Consider the following 18,569-nt stretch of genomic DNA (forward strand, 5'->3'; position numbering starts at 1 on the left):
CGCCACGAATATTTCTTTTAAGGAGAGCTATAGAATTACTCCATACCTTTGTTAGGCAAAGCGTTCATCCCGTGACCGCGACTACGTTCGGCGACTGACTGTCGCCTCGAGCCCAAGCTCATTATCACGACTCTCGAACAATTACAATCGGGTTGAATAACTACAATTGTTCAATTACAGCTATAGTGGATTCTAGGTTACAAGGTTGCGGGATTATCCAAAATTCCAATGGCTCTGGTGTTCTTTCATCTCCGACATATTTATGGATATTTATTTGAGTTTTAAAATACATTATACAAAGATAAAAATCATACATCTTCTCAAAATCATATATAAAAGATACAAATAAGTAGAATGAATAAATATATTTATAAATTATATTTGATATTTATATGAAATTAAAATAAATAATAAGATATAGTAATTTAGAAGTACTTTTACATTATATGAATATCTAATAACTTGTAAATGTTTCAGTTAAGTCACAGTTAAATTCATTTTTTTAATACTCCATGTTTCATTATGTGTTTTCTTTTACGTTTTTATCATGTGTTTTAGATTTAACTCAATGAGATTTTAATTGCAACTCTGTATCAATTTCAGTTATCATACTTTCATCTCGCAAACATTTTCTTAGTTCGTGACCAATAGCTACTCCAAGTGGTGGAGGAACCGCATTTCCAATTTGTCGATGTTTATCAAGTATAGTGCCATAAAATCGAAAAGAATCAGGAAATCCTTGAGATCTAGCACATTCACGTACACTTACTACTCGAGTTTGTACTGGATGTAACACACGACCCTTAAAGATTAAATCGATTATTTACATTAACTGTATATGATTTTAATTAAAATTATGATTCATATTATACCAAGTATAAGTTAATTATATGAATTATATAAAAAGATATGATGCATAAAATTAAATATTGAAACATTTTAACCCATTTGCATCTAAGCGTGGATTAATCAACGCGCTGCGACTGTCTTCTATCACCAAGCGCGGAATAATCCACGAGACTGCGACTGCTTTTTATTCCAGTCGCTAAGTATTCTTAAGATGTGGGAGATCACGTTTTACCCGTTTGTGAGCAGCTCGCCTATATCAGTTCATTATTTTCTAAATAAGTTTTACTTTTGTTGTGAAAATCTTTTTAACTGCCACTATGAATAAGTACTGTCAATCTTAATCAAATTTAACAAATTCAAATTTAAAAAATATAATAATTTTATAATGTAAACTAAAATTTAGTTGCCCCAATGGATTTTGACGATCTTGATGATTTGGATCAAAGTATAGAAATAGGACATACTCGAAAACGTATCTGTAGGATCTCATCAAGTGAAAACAGCGAAGTTGATCAGTGCGATAGTTTTAGAAATGATAATTACATGTGGAAAGCTGAAAATCATACGCCAATTATACATGATTTTTCAAGTGTGGGTGGTGCAACTGTTAGTACGCAAAACCTGTCAAGAAGGGAAGTTTTTGAATTATTTTTTAACGAAGAATTAGTTACAAAGCTAGTTACAGAAACAAATAAACATGGAGAAACCGATGCAAATTTTATGCCTCTTTCAGAAGATGAACTAAAAGTATTTATTGCTTTAAACATTTTAATGAATTTAGTTTCTAAACCAAATATTCAGAGTTATTGGACTGTAGATCAAAGCATAGAAACACCATATTTTAAGAATATTATGGGCTGTAAGCGATTTGTTTCTATCGCTAAAAATCTACATTTTTCCAGTAATAATAATTCTAATGATGCACTCACAAAAATCCGAGAAGTTATTCAAATAATAAAAAAGACTTTCATTAGTATGTATGTACCACGTAAAAACATTTCGATTGATGAGTCATTAATGCAATGTAGAAGCTGTTTACATTATATTCAATTTATTCGAACAAAACAAGTAAGATTTGGTGTTAAGTTTTATAAACTGTGTGATTTGAAATCGAGATACATACACAATTTCAATATATATACAGAAAAAGATAAAAGTGATACCGGATCTGCTAGCAGAAATGTTGTGATGAATTTGTTGGAAGAGAGTGAGTTATTGCACAAAGGATATTGTTTATTTATTGATAATTGGTACAGTTCACCGAAATTGTATTGAAAATTACATGACACGAAAACAAACGTATGTGGAACTGCGAGAATTAATAGGAAACAAATGCCTTGAGAACTAAAAGTACACCAATTACAAAGGGGAGAAGCTGTAGTATATTCTACAAGAGATATAGCGGCGATAAAATGGAAAGATAAAAAAGATGTCATTTTACTAACAACTATGCATAGTTTAGAATTTGCTGAAACGGAGAAAACAGACCGATATACTGGACAAAAATGTGTAAAACCAACAGTCGTAATTGATTATTATCAGAATATGGGTGGAGTTGATGTTGACGATCAAATATTAAGTACATTTCATACTATGCGAAGATGTAAAGAAGTCTATAAGAAAATATTTTTTTACCTCATAGACATGATGTTACTAAACAGTTATGTAATTTTTAAAAATCATAAAAAGGATCGAGCTTTTCATATTGTTAAACAACAATTAGCCGAAGAAATTATTGGCGAATATTTACCAAATATAAAAGTGAGGCATCTACCGATTCGATAATGCGATATACTGGCAGGCATTTTCCTATTCGGATACCTCCAATTCGAGCAAAGGGAAGCAGAACGTCAAAGCGATGTGTTGTATGCTTATCTAAACATACTCGAAGAGAAACGGTCTTCAAATGCCATATTTGCGATGTACCATTATGTATTGACCATTTTAAAGAATTCCATGAGAAATAATATGATTTAATTTCCATTTTAATCTAAATAATTTTTTTTTTAAATAAATAATTTTTATTTTTTTCCTTTGTTGTAAAGAATGTAAGATGCTGTGTTTGCGAGGTAACATTATCTACCAATCGTTTTGAACAGTAAATTTTCGATGAACTCCATGAAGAATTCGGATGTTATTTACTGCACCTACGACCGATCGCGCGCGGTGATGGGGACCAGTCGTCAGTTGAACGCCGCTGATACCTTCAAATGGCACCTTAAGTAGGGCCATGATGCAAATGGGTTAAAAGCATAGCTTTTTGTATTAACAAAATAATTTTAGTAACTGAGTAAGGAGCTTTATGTATGCATCTTTACCCCAAGCAAAATTAGGAAAAGACTGTAAAAGAACACTTTTTTCAAATGTGCAGATGATCTTATATAAAAAATTGCTCCACAGGATGATAGACCTCGTTAAATAGTATAAAATTTTCCTCTGTGACTTTTCTAACTTTATTTGGAATGAAAATATAATCCAGCTCGCCTGGCCTTAGAAATACTGTATATTTTTAATAATAATAATTAAATATATATAAATATAAAGTATACATATATGTTAAATGTTTTTAATTATTTGATAATTAAATTTAAGATAATAGTTTTGCATACCTGTTTTCCCATAGGTTCAGGATTTGTAATAGTCGTACTAAAAAATCCATTCCATTCTAATCTACCATATAAACCTGCCCAATGATTATGACGATTTCCTGTGTGTGGTAAGCACCATGGAATTAAAGTATTAAATTGTTTATCTGTAGGATCACACTGCTTTCCCATACAACAACTACATACTCCACGATATGCTCCTGTAGAACTCTTTCCAACCTTTTTATCATCATGAGTATATTCTCTTAAATAAAAAATTTAATGTATACAATATTTTTAAACATAAGATAAAGTTTGATAAACTATACTTTACTTACAATTTTTTGGAATAAGTACCATCACTTAATCTTACAGTAATATTTGGTAAATCACGCCAATCAGAACCACTAGCGACTGGAATATGAGCTATTCTAGTTTCTACAAGAGGTGCCATTTCTTTACATATATGATCTCTTAATAATGGTTGATATTGTTTTCCTCTAATCTGGAAAGGTATAAATTTAAAATGTACTATGAATTTGTTGTCTGCAAAGAGTAACTGTTTTATTCTCTTAAAATATTTTTATTTGATTATTACTCTTCTTTGAAAATGTGATATTGCATCGTTTGTATATGACATCTCTTCTTTATTCCAACCATTTTTAATTTCTGGTAAATCAAACAGTGCATCCCTTACACTGATTGTTCTAAATGGTGCTGATTCTGTCCAACTGCAATTTGTGCTATACTGAAATGTTATTTAGTATTTATAGTAATATAGCTTAAATTGTAAATATCACTTATCTATTGTCTAATAGTACTAAATATTGTTTACCTTTTTATTATCAACTAATACACTTAATTGACAAGCGCGTTTACTAAAAACATGTGTTGGTTCTGGATATTGTGGAAGTATTTGTCCAGGTGCAGCAGCTAGGATTATTATTCTATGTAATATAATAAAATAAAATTCAAAAAATTAGCAACTTTAAACTATTATGAGTTATACTTAAAATTGCAACAACCTTCGTCTTGTCTGAGGGACTCCATAATTTCCAGCTTGAAGGATACCAAAAGTACATTGGTAACCCATACGAACTAGACATCTTAATGTTAATTTTAGAACCATGCTTCTTTTAAAAGATACAAAATTTCGAACATTTTCCATAATAAAAAAATTGGGCCTGTAGTAATCACAATATGATAGATACGAAACAACCAGAGAGTTTTTGAACAAAGAATACTGGCGTGAATTAAAACGATTCATGCCGCTAAAACCTTGACATGGTGGACCACCACACAATAATTCTACTTGTCCTTTTTGAGGAAGTTTTTGACCAATCTCATTTGTTGTTTCGCCCTAAAAATGAAATGTTTAAAAATTATAATTATTATATTACATTATATGTACAGTAAACAAAGATATAATATGACAATTATAAATCATAATATATAATTAATGCACAAATTACAACTTGTATAATTGTACAATACTACTTACATCCATAACCTTTTTTAATAATATATTACAATCATCTGTAAATACTGTTGTATTAGGGTTGTTTAATCGGTATGCATTAGCAGCTGCTTCTTCTTTTTCTATAGCCCAAAGATTTTCAGCTATTCCAGCTTGATGTAAACCTTCAGATAACCCTTTAAAATAAATTAGTTCAAATTATTCATTTTTTCAATTTACTATGTTAAAATTATATAATAACAATTAATATATAATAAATTGTAGAATTTTGCAAGAATTTTGCAGTAAACTACATACCACCACACCCAGCAAATACATCCAATGTTTTCAATTTTTTTGATATTTTATTATATTCAATAGGTCTACTAACAAATGCTCTTTTTTCACTCTCTTCTGTTTTCTTCCCTTTAAACTTTAGGTTACCTTTACTTTTACCACTTTTACCAATGCTAATAGCGTGATATGGTGGTTCATTAAATGTTTTCTCTTGTGCATTATAAGCTTCATTAAAATAAAATCGATTCGGTCCTTCAGCAGTCCATTCATCAACAGTTTGATTTAAATTTTCAGAGTAAGCAAGATAGCATTTTCCAACAACCTCGATAAATTTGATGTTACAAACTGAAAAATCATTTATTTTACAAAATATTATGTATATATACATACAAAAATTTATATCTATGTGATTTTTATAAGAATATAAAATTTTTGTAATGTACCTTCATCACTCCAATAAACCATATTTAAATCTGCTTGTTCCATTAATGTAACATTTTTGTGTGTATTTTCTGGTCTATATAGCTTATTCACCTTAATCTTAATGTCAGATGGTGCAACTAACATATCATTTGTACTAACATATATTTCATTTATATACCCTATACAAAAAGGATCAGGGGTATCAAAATTTGAACCTTTCACATGATCAGAAGATTTTCTATAAAATTCGGGGTACATATCTTCATCGACATTCTCCTGTTTTAGTTTTTGAATGTCTTGATGTATAATTTTATATTTGAAATTAAAAGCTTTAGGTTGTAAAAATACTGTTGTTCCAACTCTATAGTCTTCTCCTTTATATTTTACTAAACCATAAATAACTTCCTTAGTACTCTTCTCTTCTATTCGTTCATATACCTTAAAATATAAAAAGTATGAATATTATAAATGTTATTGAAAATAAAGTTTATGTTAAACAAATTGTAAATTTACCTTTTATCATCTTGTATAACATAATGTAACAACAAAAAAAAATAATCAGATATATCGTATTATACTTATTTCATTATAAATTTCTAATATCATATGAGAATATCATATGCACTTAGGACCAAAGGAATGCAGATGATATTTTTGAAGCTTTTGAATTAAGAATGAAAATGACTAGTTAAATCGTTAAATATAATGTTGTAAATAATTTAAATCAACTAATTGAATAAAAGTATCATTTAAGGTCAGAAAAATTTACTGCTAAGCAAATAATATTGAAATAAGTTTTCATAATTCAAATATTTAATAATTCATAAACTAAAAGATGAAATTCAGTAGAAATTTGTGTATATGTTCCTTACTATATATATGTTAAGCATTAAATATAATTTAGTTTTCATAGAGATATTACATGGTATTTTTTTAATACATTTGAATTTCAAACTTGATTTCCTCAATATTAGAAAAATGTTACTTCCATCCCTTTGATTTCAAGTGCCTCATATATAAATTGTCTCAATATTTAAATAATTCTAATTTTGTGAAAAAATGTGTTTTTCTCAATACCCTATATTGCTCTTTTCATACTGACATAAACTAAATGCAATTGACATAAACTAAACTAAACGTGAATTTGTCTTTAATTTGTTTATATTGATTAGCTTATTTGCTGAAAAATAACACTCACAAAATGATACTTTCATACAGTTTACTTTTTTCATGTTTAAATTATAATTTGACTAGTTTATATAATGGTATTATCTTACTATATTTTTGATCTAAGCAAGAAGTGTCTATATCTTGAAAAGAAAGAGTTTCCGAACGTATGACCTTTTTTTTCATCCTTAGAAACAATAGAATACGGTACCAAAGTTTGATCACCTATTTCCTTGTCATCCTGTATAACACAAGTAAAATGAACAGTATTAATTTTACGTACCTTTGGCATATTGAATTGTTCCACTTCCCGTAAATGCGCACAAGCAGGACAAAATCGATGTCTATTTTCTTTAGGAAGACATTTTGGATCTGGTAATGGGTCTTCAAATCTGGCTGTTGCAGGTGTATAACGTTTCTGATAGAAGAATGTTTTACCATCTAAGTCTTTTATTTCATTTTCAGAATTTAAATCCATATTACCTATGATTATAGAGTCAAAAACATTTTTTGTTTTGATATTTGTATTAAAAACTTGATCAATGAATGTTAAATATACTACCTAATTCGGCCCAATTTTTCGGTACATTTTTAAAAATAACAGTACATTTAGATCTAACAGATTTAAATGGTACATCATCACAATCATCACTCAAAAACAATTCTATAGGATCTGATGTTTCCCCAAGAATAGTATCATTTCCTCTATGCAACCAATTTGCATGAAATTGTTTTATACCATTTTTATTTTCCCACATGTAAATAACTTTGGCAACATGTGATGGAATTGCTGGATTTCTTGGTTCAACAAGTACATAATCATTTATTTCTATTTTTTCATCACCTACTATAACGGATTTGTAAAAGGTTTTCAGATTATTACTGGCTATTTGATCTCCTATCCATACAATATCTTTTTTAAGTTCTTTAAAAACTTTTCTTCTGCATTCTTCTACTTCAATTCTTAAAGTATCATATTGATCTTCATTTTCTGGATCAGAGTCATCTGCTTCCTGAATAAAGATACAAAATGTTTATTATATTAAATTGTGATTACCATAATTACTTAAATAGTTGTTTTACTTGAATAGCCATATTGGGACATCTTCTTTTAATGCAAGCCTGTTTGCCTCTTCCTGTTCCCCCAAATTTTATCATATCTTTACAAGCATTACAAAGACCACAATCAGGTTGTTGACAATGTTCACATACTCCACATCTTTGTCGTTTAGGTCCCTAATGGTATAAAAAAAGAAACAAACCTGAAGTTTATATAAAGTTTATTTGTATTTATCATTTAAAACGTATATGTACTTTATAAAGAGACTTTATATATACAATTATAGATAATTAATAATTATCTGTTATATTAATATACATATTAATTTAGAAAATTGAAAGTTTACCATTGTTATCGTATCATTATGTTTAGTTAACTGATCTGCAAATATATTTTCAAACATATTGTTAACTAATTGTGTAGTAGTTGCTTTAGTCCAAGCAGGTTTCCTAACTTTTTGTTCTCTAAGTCGCATTTGACGAAGGCTTACTCTTTTTCCTAATGTAACACCTGCAAGGTTTGCTAATGCTCGCATGCAAGGACTTGTAATAAGAAGAGTATCTTCTGCTGAAGCAGAATCATCAAATGATAATACTTGATCACATATAAATTGTGCATGTCTTAGTAGAGAATCTTCAGTAAATTTTGTAATACCTTTAGGTGGTACTATTGTCTGTGAAAATGATATAAGTTTAGTATTCTATTATATTAATTATACTATTTATGACTTGTTTAATAATAAATTTAAATTACTTGAAGCTTATTGAGCAGATCCTCATAACTGGGATTAATTTCATCTAAAAGAAACTCGATAATCAATTTACTCATGTATATTTTTTCTCTGACAACATCCATAAAAGGGGTATATTCTTCAGATGGATCCATTAGAATATATTCACAAAATGCTGTGTTAAAACCTATAAGAGCTAGTTCTCCTCCATCGAAACCAGATACATACCACTCATTTATAGGACCCATATCTTTTGCTGGCACTCCATTCTCTGGTGATGCATCTTCTTCATAAATAGCTTTTATATATCCAGAAAAGTATAACATTACATTCTTTTCTATAAGTCCAGTATCAAAAGCACACAAGTGGCCATTTTTATCATAAACACTAAAATTTTGATAGTTTTATCATTTTTTTATAAAATATACATGTTTATAAAAAACAGAAAAATATTACCTGAAATAAGTCAATTTATTTTGAGGGCGTTGATCGCTTTCATGTATAAAAGATTCACTACCATTAAATAAACATAACTTTGGATCAGTTAAAGCAATATCTTCATCTACAGCACCATTTGGATGACCCTGATAAATTTTGATATCATCATTTAATTTCTGACGACAATATTCACATTTACTATGAAATGTATTTGTACTTTTAATTTTAGATGTTGGTAAAATTGTAGTATCTTTAAACTTGACTTTTTTTTCAACATGTTTATCAGAATAGTCCTCATTTGTTCCTGGATAATGGTTTTCTTTATCTTGCTCACTTTTCAAAGATATGTTATTTTCTGTTTTAATGTTTTGTGAATTCTGTAATTCTCTATCGTTATTTGCATCATAACTTATTTGTTTTCCCATAGCAAGTTGTTTATAAAACATGTCAACTATAGATGGTTGATAATTAGATTTGGATGCAACAGACTTCATTGTAACACAATATAAAAAATTTGGTGACCTAGAAATATTTTCACTATTTAATTTCCTGCCTTATGATAATATTATTAATATTAAGTGTTTTAAATTGACAGTCTTAAGTTATTCATAAATATTCTTTCTCTATATAACGAAATATATAAAATCACATAATTTGATGTTAAAAATGTTGTAATGATTACTTTCTTCTATATTATTTGTGTATCAAGCTTCAAAGTTCATTTTAAATTTTTTGAACAGAATATTTTCTACTTTTCTGTTGAAATAAAAAAAAAATCACATATTTAATAAAAAAGGATTAACTAGATATTTATGCTATAAATAACAATGAAATACTTGGTTTTTAAAGTTATTGCAATGATTCAGTCATATTATATGTAAATAGTAAATTCTTAAAATTGAATAAATGGATACCTAATTACATCGTAAGAAAAAGAACATAGAGAAATAGATTCAAGATTAAATCAGTTAATAGATAAGCCAGATTTAAAGAAAAGGCAAAGAGAAATTCAATGAAGCCATTGTTGAAGAAGTGCATAGAGGAAAAGATTAAAAATTAGATAAGAACTAAATACGAAAAGGAAAGAATAAGATGTATCAATAAATGTAAATATAGCCAGGTAGGTATAGAAGAACTGAGAAAATGAGGGAAACAGATAAATGAAAAATTAAAGGAAAGAGAGAGTGAAATAGAAATTTACAATAAATAATAAACTACGTTTACATATAAAAATGTTCCATAATATTATATCTAATAAAAGAAATGTACATGAAAGTAATGTTGACTGTAACCAAGTTAGCTAATAGAAAATCGTTTTTATAATAAATATCGACCTTCCTATGCATAATGCGTAATCATACCAAATAGCTATACAAAAGTATACAAAAGTATACAATTTAAATATCATTTATGACAATATTATCATGGTGTATATATCAACAATTTTTTTAAATATCAGTAAATATTGTTTTAATTTCTATAAAAAAATATAATATTCTATCTAACAACTCACAGTGACCTTCAAAATTTGGTACATAGATGATATAGAAAGAAATCATTATTACATATTTTTTATCATGTATGTTTCTTTCAATTCTACGTATTCCTTTGTACAGTGAATATATTTGAAAAGAATTAATAAAACAAATCTGAAGTTGAAGTATATATGTATACGTATAATACTTACATAATATTATTACTTGGCATTAGATAATTACTTATGTATTTTTATAAAAAATAAAATATGTAATATATATATTTATTTTTAATTGCAATAAATTACATTTATATATGCACAAATTTATAAATATTTTATAAAAAAAGAATATATGAATACGTACTACTGAATACCTGAATTAATACACACCAGAAATTTACGTGAATAAACTTCTCTGTTACTAAAGCCTTTACAGTACATTAATAAATATACAAATACATTTTAATATATAAATTAGTCAATCTCAATTTAAAGTAAAATTAACAATCTGTATTATATAAAATATACTTATATCTATATATATAATTAATTGTATATTTACATATATAATATTAATCTATTCAACGTAATAAATACAATTCTTGTATTCGTTATACCTTTCAAAATTGTTAACGGTTTTCGTCCATTTATTTTCCCGCCTTCAAGAGCTATTGTTAAAATATGTTTTTCTTAGTCAACTACAAGATATTTTAATTTATAAATAACTCCCAGATTTATTTAAATTAAAAGTGAGTGTACTAATGAATAGTTTTATTATTTATGTTTCTGAAAATACTGAAATTTATATGTACAACAGCTGACATATGAAAATTTATAGGTTAAATAGTTTTTGTTAGTGCCTAGTACTTACATGTATTCAGTTGTTTCTTATTCTACGCGCGAAGAACGATTTGTTTATGTTTTATTGTGAGCTATTAAAAAACATATTGTCACGGTGTATAATTGCAAATATCTAGTTAAACAAGTACGTATTAAATTAATTAAAATATTTAAATTATTAATATTAAAAAATATATGATAATTTTGAAATATTATTAATATTAAATATTTACTGAAATAATAAGATAATTTTTGTATTTTGCTTAACAGTCATCTGTTTAACATGAAACTTCATTGTAACATAAAAGTAAACAATAGATTATTTACAACAAATGTAATAAGAAGAAAGTCATTACGTTCCATAATAGCAATTGGGAGACAAACAGTAAAAAATATGGACATATATCTGCTTTGGCAAACATTACAAAATAAGCATGGTACTAAATACAAGGTAAAATGTCTATATCAATACATTTCATAAATTATAATAATTTATCTGAATATGTGTAAATTATTTAAGAAAAAATATATATATTTTTTAGGAAAAAATTGAAAAATTTTATATTTCATTTTCTTTCAGATTAATAATAATGTAGACAAAATATATACAAAATTTATTAATGAAGGAAAAGCCACAATTAGCTTTATAGAACCACCTCATGATTTAATTATTCAATCTGATAAAATTCAACTCAAAAGTTTTATTCACATTTTAAAACTTGCAATAATTAAAAAGGTTGATCCATCAGTTCTTGATATTTCAAATTTGAACCCAAAATGTATGAGTTCTGCACCAAAGATTAAAGTAGTGATTAATAAATCTTCTGAATATCCAACTTTAGAAGGTTTTCCAAGAACAACTGAAGAATTATATTTAGTAGGATTAAATAGAAAATCATTTGATAGGCAAATTTTAAGACTCCAAAGCTTAAGAATTTTAAATTTGTCTAACAATCAAATTTCATCTTTACCAAATGAACTTGGCACATTACAGCATTTACAAGAACTTATTTTATCACAAAACCGGCTTGATAAGGCTTTCAAATGGGTATGGTTAAATCAAGTTGCTATAAGATCTAACTTAAAATTATTGGATATAAGTAATAATTTGGTATGTCCATTTCATATCTTATAAAAATATTTATTATAAGTTTTACTTATATTTCATTATTTAATATATTTTTTAATTCAGTTATACAAATTACCACAACAAATTGGAAAACTTGAGAGTCTTGTTAATTTGAAGGCTAGTCAGAATATGTTATCATTCTTACCACAGAGTCTTGGAAATTTACATAATTTAAAATATTTAGATCTATCAAAAAACAAATTACGTTACTTACCTGGAAGTATAAGGAATTTACATTTGATTACAGTAGACGTATCAAACAATGACTTTTCTTCTGTACATTATGCATTATATTCTAAGTCTAAAATAAATGTGCCAAGTTTAACTGAATGTGCAGCTACGTCATTTCTGAAAACAAGGTTTGTATGATATGTAATTTAAATAGCTATTTTATTTTTGGTTTAATAATTAGTAACAAAAAATGAAGTGAACATGTATATCTATCTTAATTTATGTTTGAATTATGATGATGTAGATATATCAATAGCAGAAATGTTTTAAAAAACATATTTTTTTTATATAGATGTTCATATGATGCAAGCATAATTCCATTTACATTGGTAAAGTATTTAGATGAGGCAAAGTATTGTCTCTGTGGAAATCCATGTTTTCATTATTATCTAAGAAAATTTGTGAGTTTTGATTGCAATATAGCAACAAATATTATAAAGTCAACAGAATCTACTCTACTACCATTTGATTGCTACTTCTGTTCAAGTAAATGTGTATATTATGCAATGCTTTGTAAATAATTTATTATTTTTAAATTGAGGATTAAAAAGATATTTAAAAATATTATTTCAAAAATGTCTGCATCCCTAATTCTTATTTATATTTTTTTTTTGTACTTTTACAAATTATGAAGTCATTAATGTATATAAAAGTTATAGTAATAAGGATTTGTGTTACTTCCATTAAATTGTTTTATTTATTACAAAATATGATTGATTTTATTTCATAATCCTAAGTATATATAAATGAGACCTTTCAGAAGCTAAACTGATTAATTTTTACTTTTGTAAACTTGGTTTCATATTAAAATAACTCATTGCCAATTTTGAGAAATATTTATAACATTAAAACTTTTCTCTACTCTGTGGAAGATGCATCAATGTATAGAAACAATCAATGTGCCCCCTGAATGTAAATAACGTAATGGCTGTATGCAAAATAAAAAGAAATAAAAATGCATATATAAACATATATGCAAATTTGCATTAATAAAAAAGATTTTAGAAAATGCTAATGGTCTTGAAATTTCATAAAGATAACTTCGAAAAAAAGTTTGTTTTTCTACCATAAGAATCTTTTTTCGTAAAACTATAAATAAAACAGAGATATTTAGGAGTTCTTGTTCAAGTGTTGCACGCTGTATAATATATTGCACTTTATATATAGTATTATTAACACTTCTCTTTTAATCTATTTGCTTTTAATTTATAATGGTATATAAAATATATCTCTTAAAATTATTTGCATTGTAGAACATATAGAATGTTCATTTTCCACAAATTTATTTAAAAAAAAATTAAACATTATTAGAAGGAAAACTGTTTTTTTACAAATTTAGTTCAATCAGTCCTATCTCAAACACAAATAATTAATTTTTATACAATTATTCTACAATACTCTAATTTTTTTTACCTGTGATATTGCATTTTAGAATTATTAAAACTAGTAATATTATATAATATATATTATATTGTTATTATCATTGTTTATAGTCTATTTTGATATATTAAAACTATATCTTAATAATGTTTTAAATTTAAAAATATGTTTTTAAATTGCATAAGGAAATTTAAAGTATATAATTTATATTAGTACAAAAAATATTTATTACACTTTTAATCAGTAAAAAGATATTATACAAACAATATACAAATTATTTTTATTCTTTATAGCATTTTATAGCTATTATTAATCAATTCATTAAAAGATGAATCTTGTAAAGTCTATTTAGTTATTAGCATAATTATAATATATATTAACAGTAGAAGAAACTCCGTTTATATGGACTCTATTTGTATGAACTAAATTTCTTTAACTTTAATAATAGTTAACTGAGCTTAAAATTAACTGAACTTTAGCTGAACTCCTATTATTTTATTTTATTATTTAGTTACCACCGAGCGTCAATCCACTTATATGAACGTCTAACAATAAGATATAAACAGTAGGAGTACGCGTTATGTGACCCATTCTCATGTTTCACAGTCGATACAAATTTGTAACATTATTATGTATTATGTATGAACTCCAATTAACTGAACGAAAAATTGTAGGTGGTGGGAAGAAATATGTATGTAGGTGGATCTCTGTTATAGGGTGATTCAATAAGAAGAACTATCTAAAATAACTCGTTACCTATATTTATTATTACTTATCGAAAAACATTTTAAACGAATTATGTTTTAATTTAAAAGTATTCATCAGATTGATACAACACTGTTTTTTTGTATTCTGAGATTATTTTTTTTAATGGTATTTAAAAAACTATTTAAACAGCTTTTAAATGGCTTCGTATATTTTAATATACATAAACATAAGAAGACTGTTTCGATTCTGTTCTTGTCTCTCATACATTAAATTTGACAAATTGAAGTTATAATATCTACTAACGGTATTCAGCATAAATAGGTTAATATTTTTTTGTAGAGAATGTCCAGCAGGATCGATTAATGTTGTAGAAAATATACGCTATCATTTAAAAAATTCGAGATCATCTTGACATGTCAAAAAATATAAAATATTAAGAAAGAAATAAGTTCATTGAAGTGTAACATAATTCACTTAAGACGTTTCTCCATAAAACCAACAGAGAACAAGTTATTTTATATAGTACTCCTCATTAATTTACTCCGTATATGAACGACGGTTATATGAATCAACTTGTCCCTTGAAAGGTTCATACATATAAACCGAATTCTACATGTTTAAATATATTTTTAGAAGTAGAAAAAATATGAAGTCAATGCACCTATTGCGAAGATATATATAAAAACTATATCATTTAGAACAAAGATACGATTTTTTATCTACATCTCTTAACAAAAATCTTCATTTTAAGATATGAAAAAGTAAAATAATCCATTGTTTGAAAGCTGTATTATTATAATGATACTATCAAATTAAAAAAATTGCAATAAATATAACGTAACTTAATTTTTTTTAATATTCGGAACATAAAATTTATATATAATAAAAAATTAAACTATTTATTTTCGTTAAAAGATATTTTTTAAAAGTAACAGATATTAGTTTTTACTTATTTAAATTATTTTTTGTCCATTTTATGTGGCTTTACAAAATCAAATTCACTATCACTCATATTAATAAAAAATTGTCGTGCTGTAATTGCTTTTTTTTTACCTATGTGTGCTACAGAAAAATCAATATTTTTATATTTATTTTCATCTATACTACCATGAACTTGTAAAGATTGAACTAATACCTCTGGATCTTCTGGGAATGGAATTAATTTCATACAGTTTTCTTGACTTAAACTACTTGATGAAGGAACATTTTCATTCTATAAAAATACTGTAAATTATCGATTATATCTATGATAAAAATATAAATAACTAGAAATGATTCTGTATACAGACCTGAATGTTGTTTTGTCTTATATTTGTACAATCGTTTGGTATATGTAAATCGTTTATTGATATTGTACGACTTTTTAAAAGCCCTTTTATCACTGCATTTTTATTAAGACCACATTTTTTTAAAGTACTTTCTACATTTTCAATATTGTTTTTATCTTTAGCGCTAGTTTCTAACATGGAAATTCCATTACAAGTTTCCGTAGTTGAATTTTTATAATCACAAGTATCAGACTTTAAATTCTCCTTAAAAGTACAATCTTTGGATTTTAAACTAGCTTTCATTTGTCTAAGTTTCCAATGTTCCTCAAGTTTTTCATTTGAATAGTTAACACCACAATTAGCCTGCAAAACAAAATCTATTTGTATCTCCCATGTATATATCATAAGTTTTAAATTAATATGTATATTATATTTACTTCTATAATGGAGGATGCAATTTCATTTTCATGTATGCTACGCTCTTGAAGCACATCATGTGGGCCATCGTTACAATCGTAATCATACAACTGTAAAGAGTAACATTTTAAATAATTTAAGAATTAAACATAATTAAATGTAATTTATAAAATACATTAAAAATAAGATATTTTTCATTTTGTGTTCAGTTCGGTTTAATAATTGGTCAGTAGATTTTCTTAATGCAATAGAATTTTAATTGCTATTATTTTTAGCTATTTAATTACATTATTTTACCAATAAAAATGTGTTTAAAAATAGTGTTTAGTTTGGATATACTGGAACAATATAATTACTAACATTTGCATTCTCTGGAGGTTTGAACTTCTTCAATTTTGGATTTCGTTTAACTGTATTAGATTCTTTTCGACGTACAAATACGACATTTTCATCTGTCTGAGGTATTTGTGTTACTTTTTGAATATCAGCATATAAACTCATTGTAAAAGTAATCTGAAAGTTAAAAAATATGGTTGTTAATAGAAAGTGAATGTAAATAATTGCTTGTGGATCCTGTAAATTCCATAATACATAAATTGCTTTGTAATCTGCAATTATTATAATTATAATGTATACTAATTAGGAAATTCTTTATATCTTAGTCATATTTGTTACGTACGCTGCTATTAAAAATTTTATACATTTATTGTATATACATGTTAGTAACAAATGAAGTTGGTTATAATCCAAAGCAAATAAAAGGATATTTGTATTAAGTATATAAATAAAGTATAATTTGTAAATCACTAAGCAAGTAAGCTGCATGATTTAAAATACAAATAAAAATGGAAATGTGAAATTTAATTTTGTAACAAATTATGAACTTACTGTCTCCCTGTTCTGTACTACTTTTACATTACAAGAACTATTTGTTATTTAGGATTACTTTATTAGTCTTTTATTGTACTTATTATTATATTGATGAGTTAATAGTAGCTATTTTTTATAAATGGTGACATATTACTATTTAATGAAACATACATGAATGATACATTTAATGAAACATACAAACATACATGAATAAAATATATAAATTTAATTGTTTTGAAGAAATTACATCAATGACTATAAATGAGTGAAACGCAAGGTATTGGACCTAAAATCTTTATTATATTTCATTTAAAGTCAAAGATACAAATCTTTTCAATCTATGAAGGCTTGAAATTTGAATTAATATGCATAACATTCGAAGACACACACATTTATTTCTGATATATAGCAGTAACTATAAAATTAGATGGAATTAAAAGGGATTCTATAAATCATTTTAAAGACATAAATAATATAGGAATATTTAGTGATTTTAATAAAGAATTTAAAAAATCAAAATGTTTTCCCTTATATATATATTATTATTATTACATTTTATTTTCTTATCTTTTTTCTTATTATATATTACAATTTTCTTTTATACTCACAATTCGCGGTAGTTAAGCTCTAATATTCTGAAGCTCTTATACTCATTTTCTTATGAAATATTCTTAAACTTTATTATTTGTAATATAAAATTAACGTACTTACCCTATCGTATTTTCCTATCACGATTTGAATTAAATAATATCACTTTATCATAGGGTATGAGGTTAAAGCTTGATTGTGATGATAACAACATTGTTTATATACAATTCGTTATATTTTGTATTATGTTTACTAGGAAACATATTTTTGACTGGCTAAGAGATTACAAAACAGACCAATAAAATTGTTGCATGAACAGGAATTAATACATTTTAAAATCTTATTTTTATAACACATGTATATATATACGTATACGTTTATTAATAATAAAGTATACATATTTATTTATTGTTTAACATTAAGTTTCATGTAAATAATAAAAATTATGAATTATAAAACATCAATGTTTCAAAAACAATTTGTAAATCAATTATCTTGTTCATAGATTCGAGTATTAAACAATATAAAAATTATTTTGGTATTTAGGATATATTCACATTTGATCTTATTATCGTTGCGTGACCTTTCCAAAAGTAGGGGAATTTGGCGCGGTTGCAGCTCGTGGAGTGCTAAGCACTCTGCTCGCGTTACAACTT

The 18,569-nt window shown here is 26.0% G+C and overlaps 4 protein-coding genes across 13 annotated transcripts; 2 read left to right on the forward strand and 2 right to left on the reverse strand.

Moving 5' to 3' along the window:
- Positions 1 to 535: 535 nt before the first annotated feature.
- LOC100742803 (DNA (cytosine-5)-methyltransferase 1) lies at positions 536 to 11,238 on the reverse strand. Of its 5 annotated transcripts, none has more exons than XM_012391148.3 (16): positions 11,100 to 11,238; positions 9,024 to 9,527; positions 8,591 to 8,954; positions 8,184 to 8,510; positions 7,861 to 8,013; positions 7,340 to 7,790; positions 7,061 to 7,260; positions 5,631 to 6,048; positions 5,209 to 5,532; positions 4,936 to 5,087; positions 4,460 to 4,794; positions 4,270 to 4,381; positions 4,033 to 4,182; positions 3,773 to 3,939; positions 3,459 to 3,699; positions 536 to 802 (listed from the first exon to the last, which is right to left on the reverse strand). In XM_012391148.3, exons 2-16 carry the CDS (start codon positions 9,497 to 9,499, stop codon positions 566 to 568), a joined length of 4,107 nt encoding a protein of 1,368 aa, XP_012246571.1. In that variant the 5' UTR covers positions 9,500 to 9,527; positions 11,100 to 11,238; the 3' UTR covers positions 536 to 565. The 5 variants fall into 5 exon arrangements, with proteins under 5 accessions (XP_012246571.1, XP_012246572.1, XP_003493144.1 ...); XM_012391149.3 differs by lacking the exon at positions 11,100 to 11,238 and adding an exon at positions 10,873 to 10,959; XM_003493096.4 differs by lacking the exon at positions 11,100 to 11,238 and adding an exon at positions 10,857 to 10,914.
- On the forward strand, positions 945 to 2,847 carry LOC105681459 (piggyBac transposable element-derived protein 4-like). Its single transcript, XM_024370787.2, has 2 exons — positions 945 to 1,170; positions 1,253 to 2,847. Exons 1-2 carry the CDS (start codon positions 1,167 to 1,169, stop codon positions 2,122 to 2,124), a joined length of 876 nt encoding a protein of 291 aa, XP_024226555.1. The 5' UTR covers positions 945 to 1,166; the 3' UTR covers positions 2,125 to 2,847.
- Positions 11,239 to 11,273: 35 nt separating the features above from the next.
- Positions 11,274 to 13,220, forward strand: LOC100743159 (leucine-rich repeat protein 1). Of its 2 annotated transcripts, none has more exons than XM_003493099.4 (5): positions 11,274 to 11,467; positions 11,593 to 11,773; positions 11,903 to 12,433; positions 12,515 to 12,810; positions 12,975 to 13,220. In XM_003493099.4, the coding sequence occupies exons 2-5, from the start codon at positions 11,606 to 11,608 to the stop codon at positions 13,201 to 13,203; spliced, it is 1,224 nt and encodes a 407-aa protein (XP_003493147.1). In that variant the 5' UTR covers positions 11,274 to 11,467; positions 11,593 to 11,605; the 3' UTR covers positions 13,204 to 13,220. The 2 variants fall into 2 exon arrangements, with proteins under 2 accessions (XP_003493147.1, XP_012246576.1); XM_012391153.3 differs by having other exon boundaries at positions 11,631 to 11,773.
- Positions 13,221 to 15,712: 2,492 nt separating this feature from the next.
- On the reverse strand, positions 15,713 to 18,248 carry LOC100742919. Of its 5 annotated transcripts, XM_024370788.2 has the most exons (6): positions 18,037 to 18,236; positions 16,816 to 16,968; positions 16,476 to 16,565; positions 16,060 to 16,401; positions 15,906 to 15,983; positions 15,823 to 15,832 (listed from the first exon to the last, which is right to left on the reverse strand). In XM_024370788.2, the coding sequence occupies exons 2-6, from the start codon at positions 16,954 to 16,956 to the stop codon at positions 15,824 to 15,826; spliced, it is 660 nt and encodes a 219-aa protein (XP_024226556.1). In that variant the 5' UTR covers positions 16,957 to 16,968; positions 18,037 to 18,236; the 3' UTR covers position 15,823. The 5 variants fall into 5 exon arrangements, with proteins under 5 accessions (XP_003493145.1, XP_012246578.1, XP_024226558.1 ...); XM_003493097.4 differs by having other exon boundaries at positions 15,713 to 15,983; positions 18,037 to 18,241; XM_012391155.3 differs by lacking the exon at positions 18,037 to 18,236 and adding an exon at positions 17,172 to 17,217 and having other exon boundaries at positions 15,713 to 15,983.
- Positions 18,249 to 18,569: the final 321 nt, after the last annotated feature.

Source organism: Bombus impatiens, unplaced genomic scaffold, assembly GCF_000188095.3.
Source record: "Bombus impatiens unplaced genomic scaffold, BIMP_2.2 scf_0948, whole genome shotgun sequence".
Taxonomy (NCBI): domain Eukaryota; kingdom Metazoa; phylum Arthropoda; class Insecta; order Hymenoptera; family Apidae; genus Bombus; species Bombus impatiens.

What these genes read in the sequence shown, in the direction of transcription:
- LOC100742803 (XM_012391148.3), bottom strand. Translation starts at nt 9,499, where the DNA reads ATGAAGTCTGTTGCATCCAAATCTAATTATCAACCATCTATAGTTGAC. An exon ending in GTCCCAATATGGCTATTCAA is followed by an intron (nt 7,791 to 7,860) that starts GTAAAACAACTA and finishes ATCTTTATTCAG; the next exon opens with GAAGCAGATGACTCTGATCC. An exon ending in GTCCCTCAGACAAGACGAAG is followed by an intron (nt 4,382 to 4,459) that starts GTTGTTGCAATT and finishes TATATTACATAG; the next exon opens with AATAATAATCCTAGCTGCTG.
- LOC100743159 (XM_003493099.4), top strand. Translation starts at nt 11,606, where the DNA reads ATGAAACTTCATTGTAACATAAAAGTAAACAATAGATTATTTACAACA. An exon ending in AGCATGGTACTAAATACAAG is followed by an intron (nt 11,774 to 11,902) that starts GTAAAATGTCTA and finishes ATTTTCTTTCAG; the next exon opens with ATTAATAATAATGTAGACAA. An exon ending in ACGTCATTTCTGAAAACAAG is followed by an intron (nt 12,811 to 12,974) that starts GTTTGTATGATA and finishes TTTTTTATATAG; the next exon opens with ATGTTCATATGATGCAAGCA.
- LOC100742919 (XM_003493097.4), bottom strand. Translation starts at nt 16,956, where the DNA reads ATGAGTTTATATGCTGATATTCAAAAAGTAACACAAATACCTCAGACA. An exon ending in TTGCATCCTCCATTATAGAA is followed by an intron (nt 16,402 to 16,475) that starts GTAAATATAATA and finishes TTTGTTTTGCAG; the next exon opens with GCTAATTGTGGTGTTAACTA. An exon ending in TAAGACAAAACAACATTCAG is followed by an intron (nt 15,984 to 16,059) that starts GTCTGTATACAG and finishes GTATTTTTATAG; the next exon opens with AATGAAAATGTTCCTTCATC.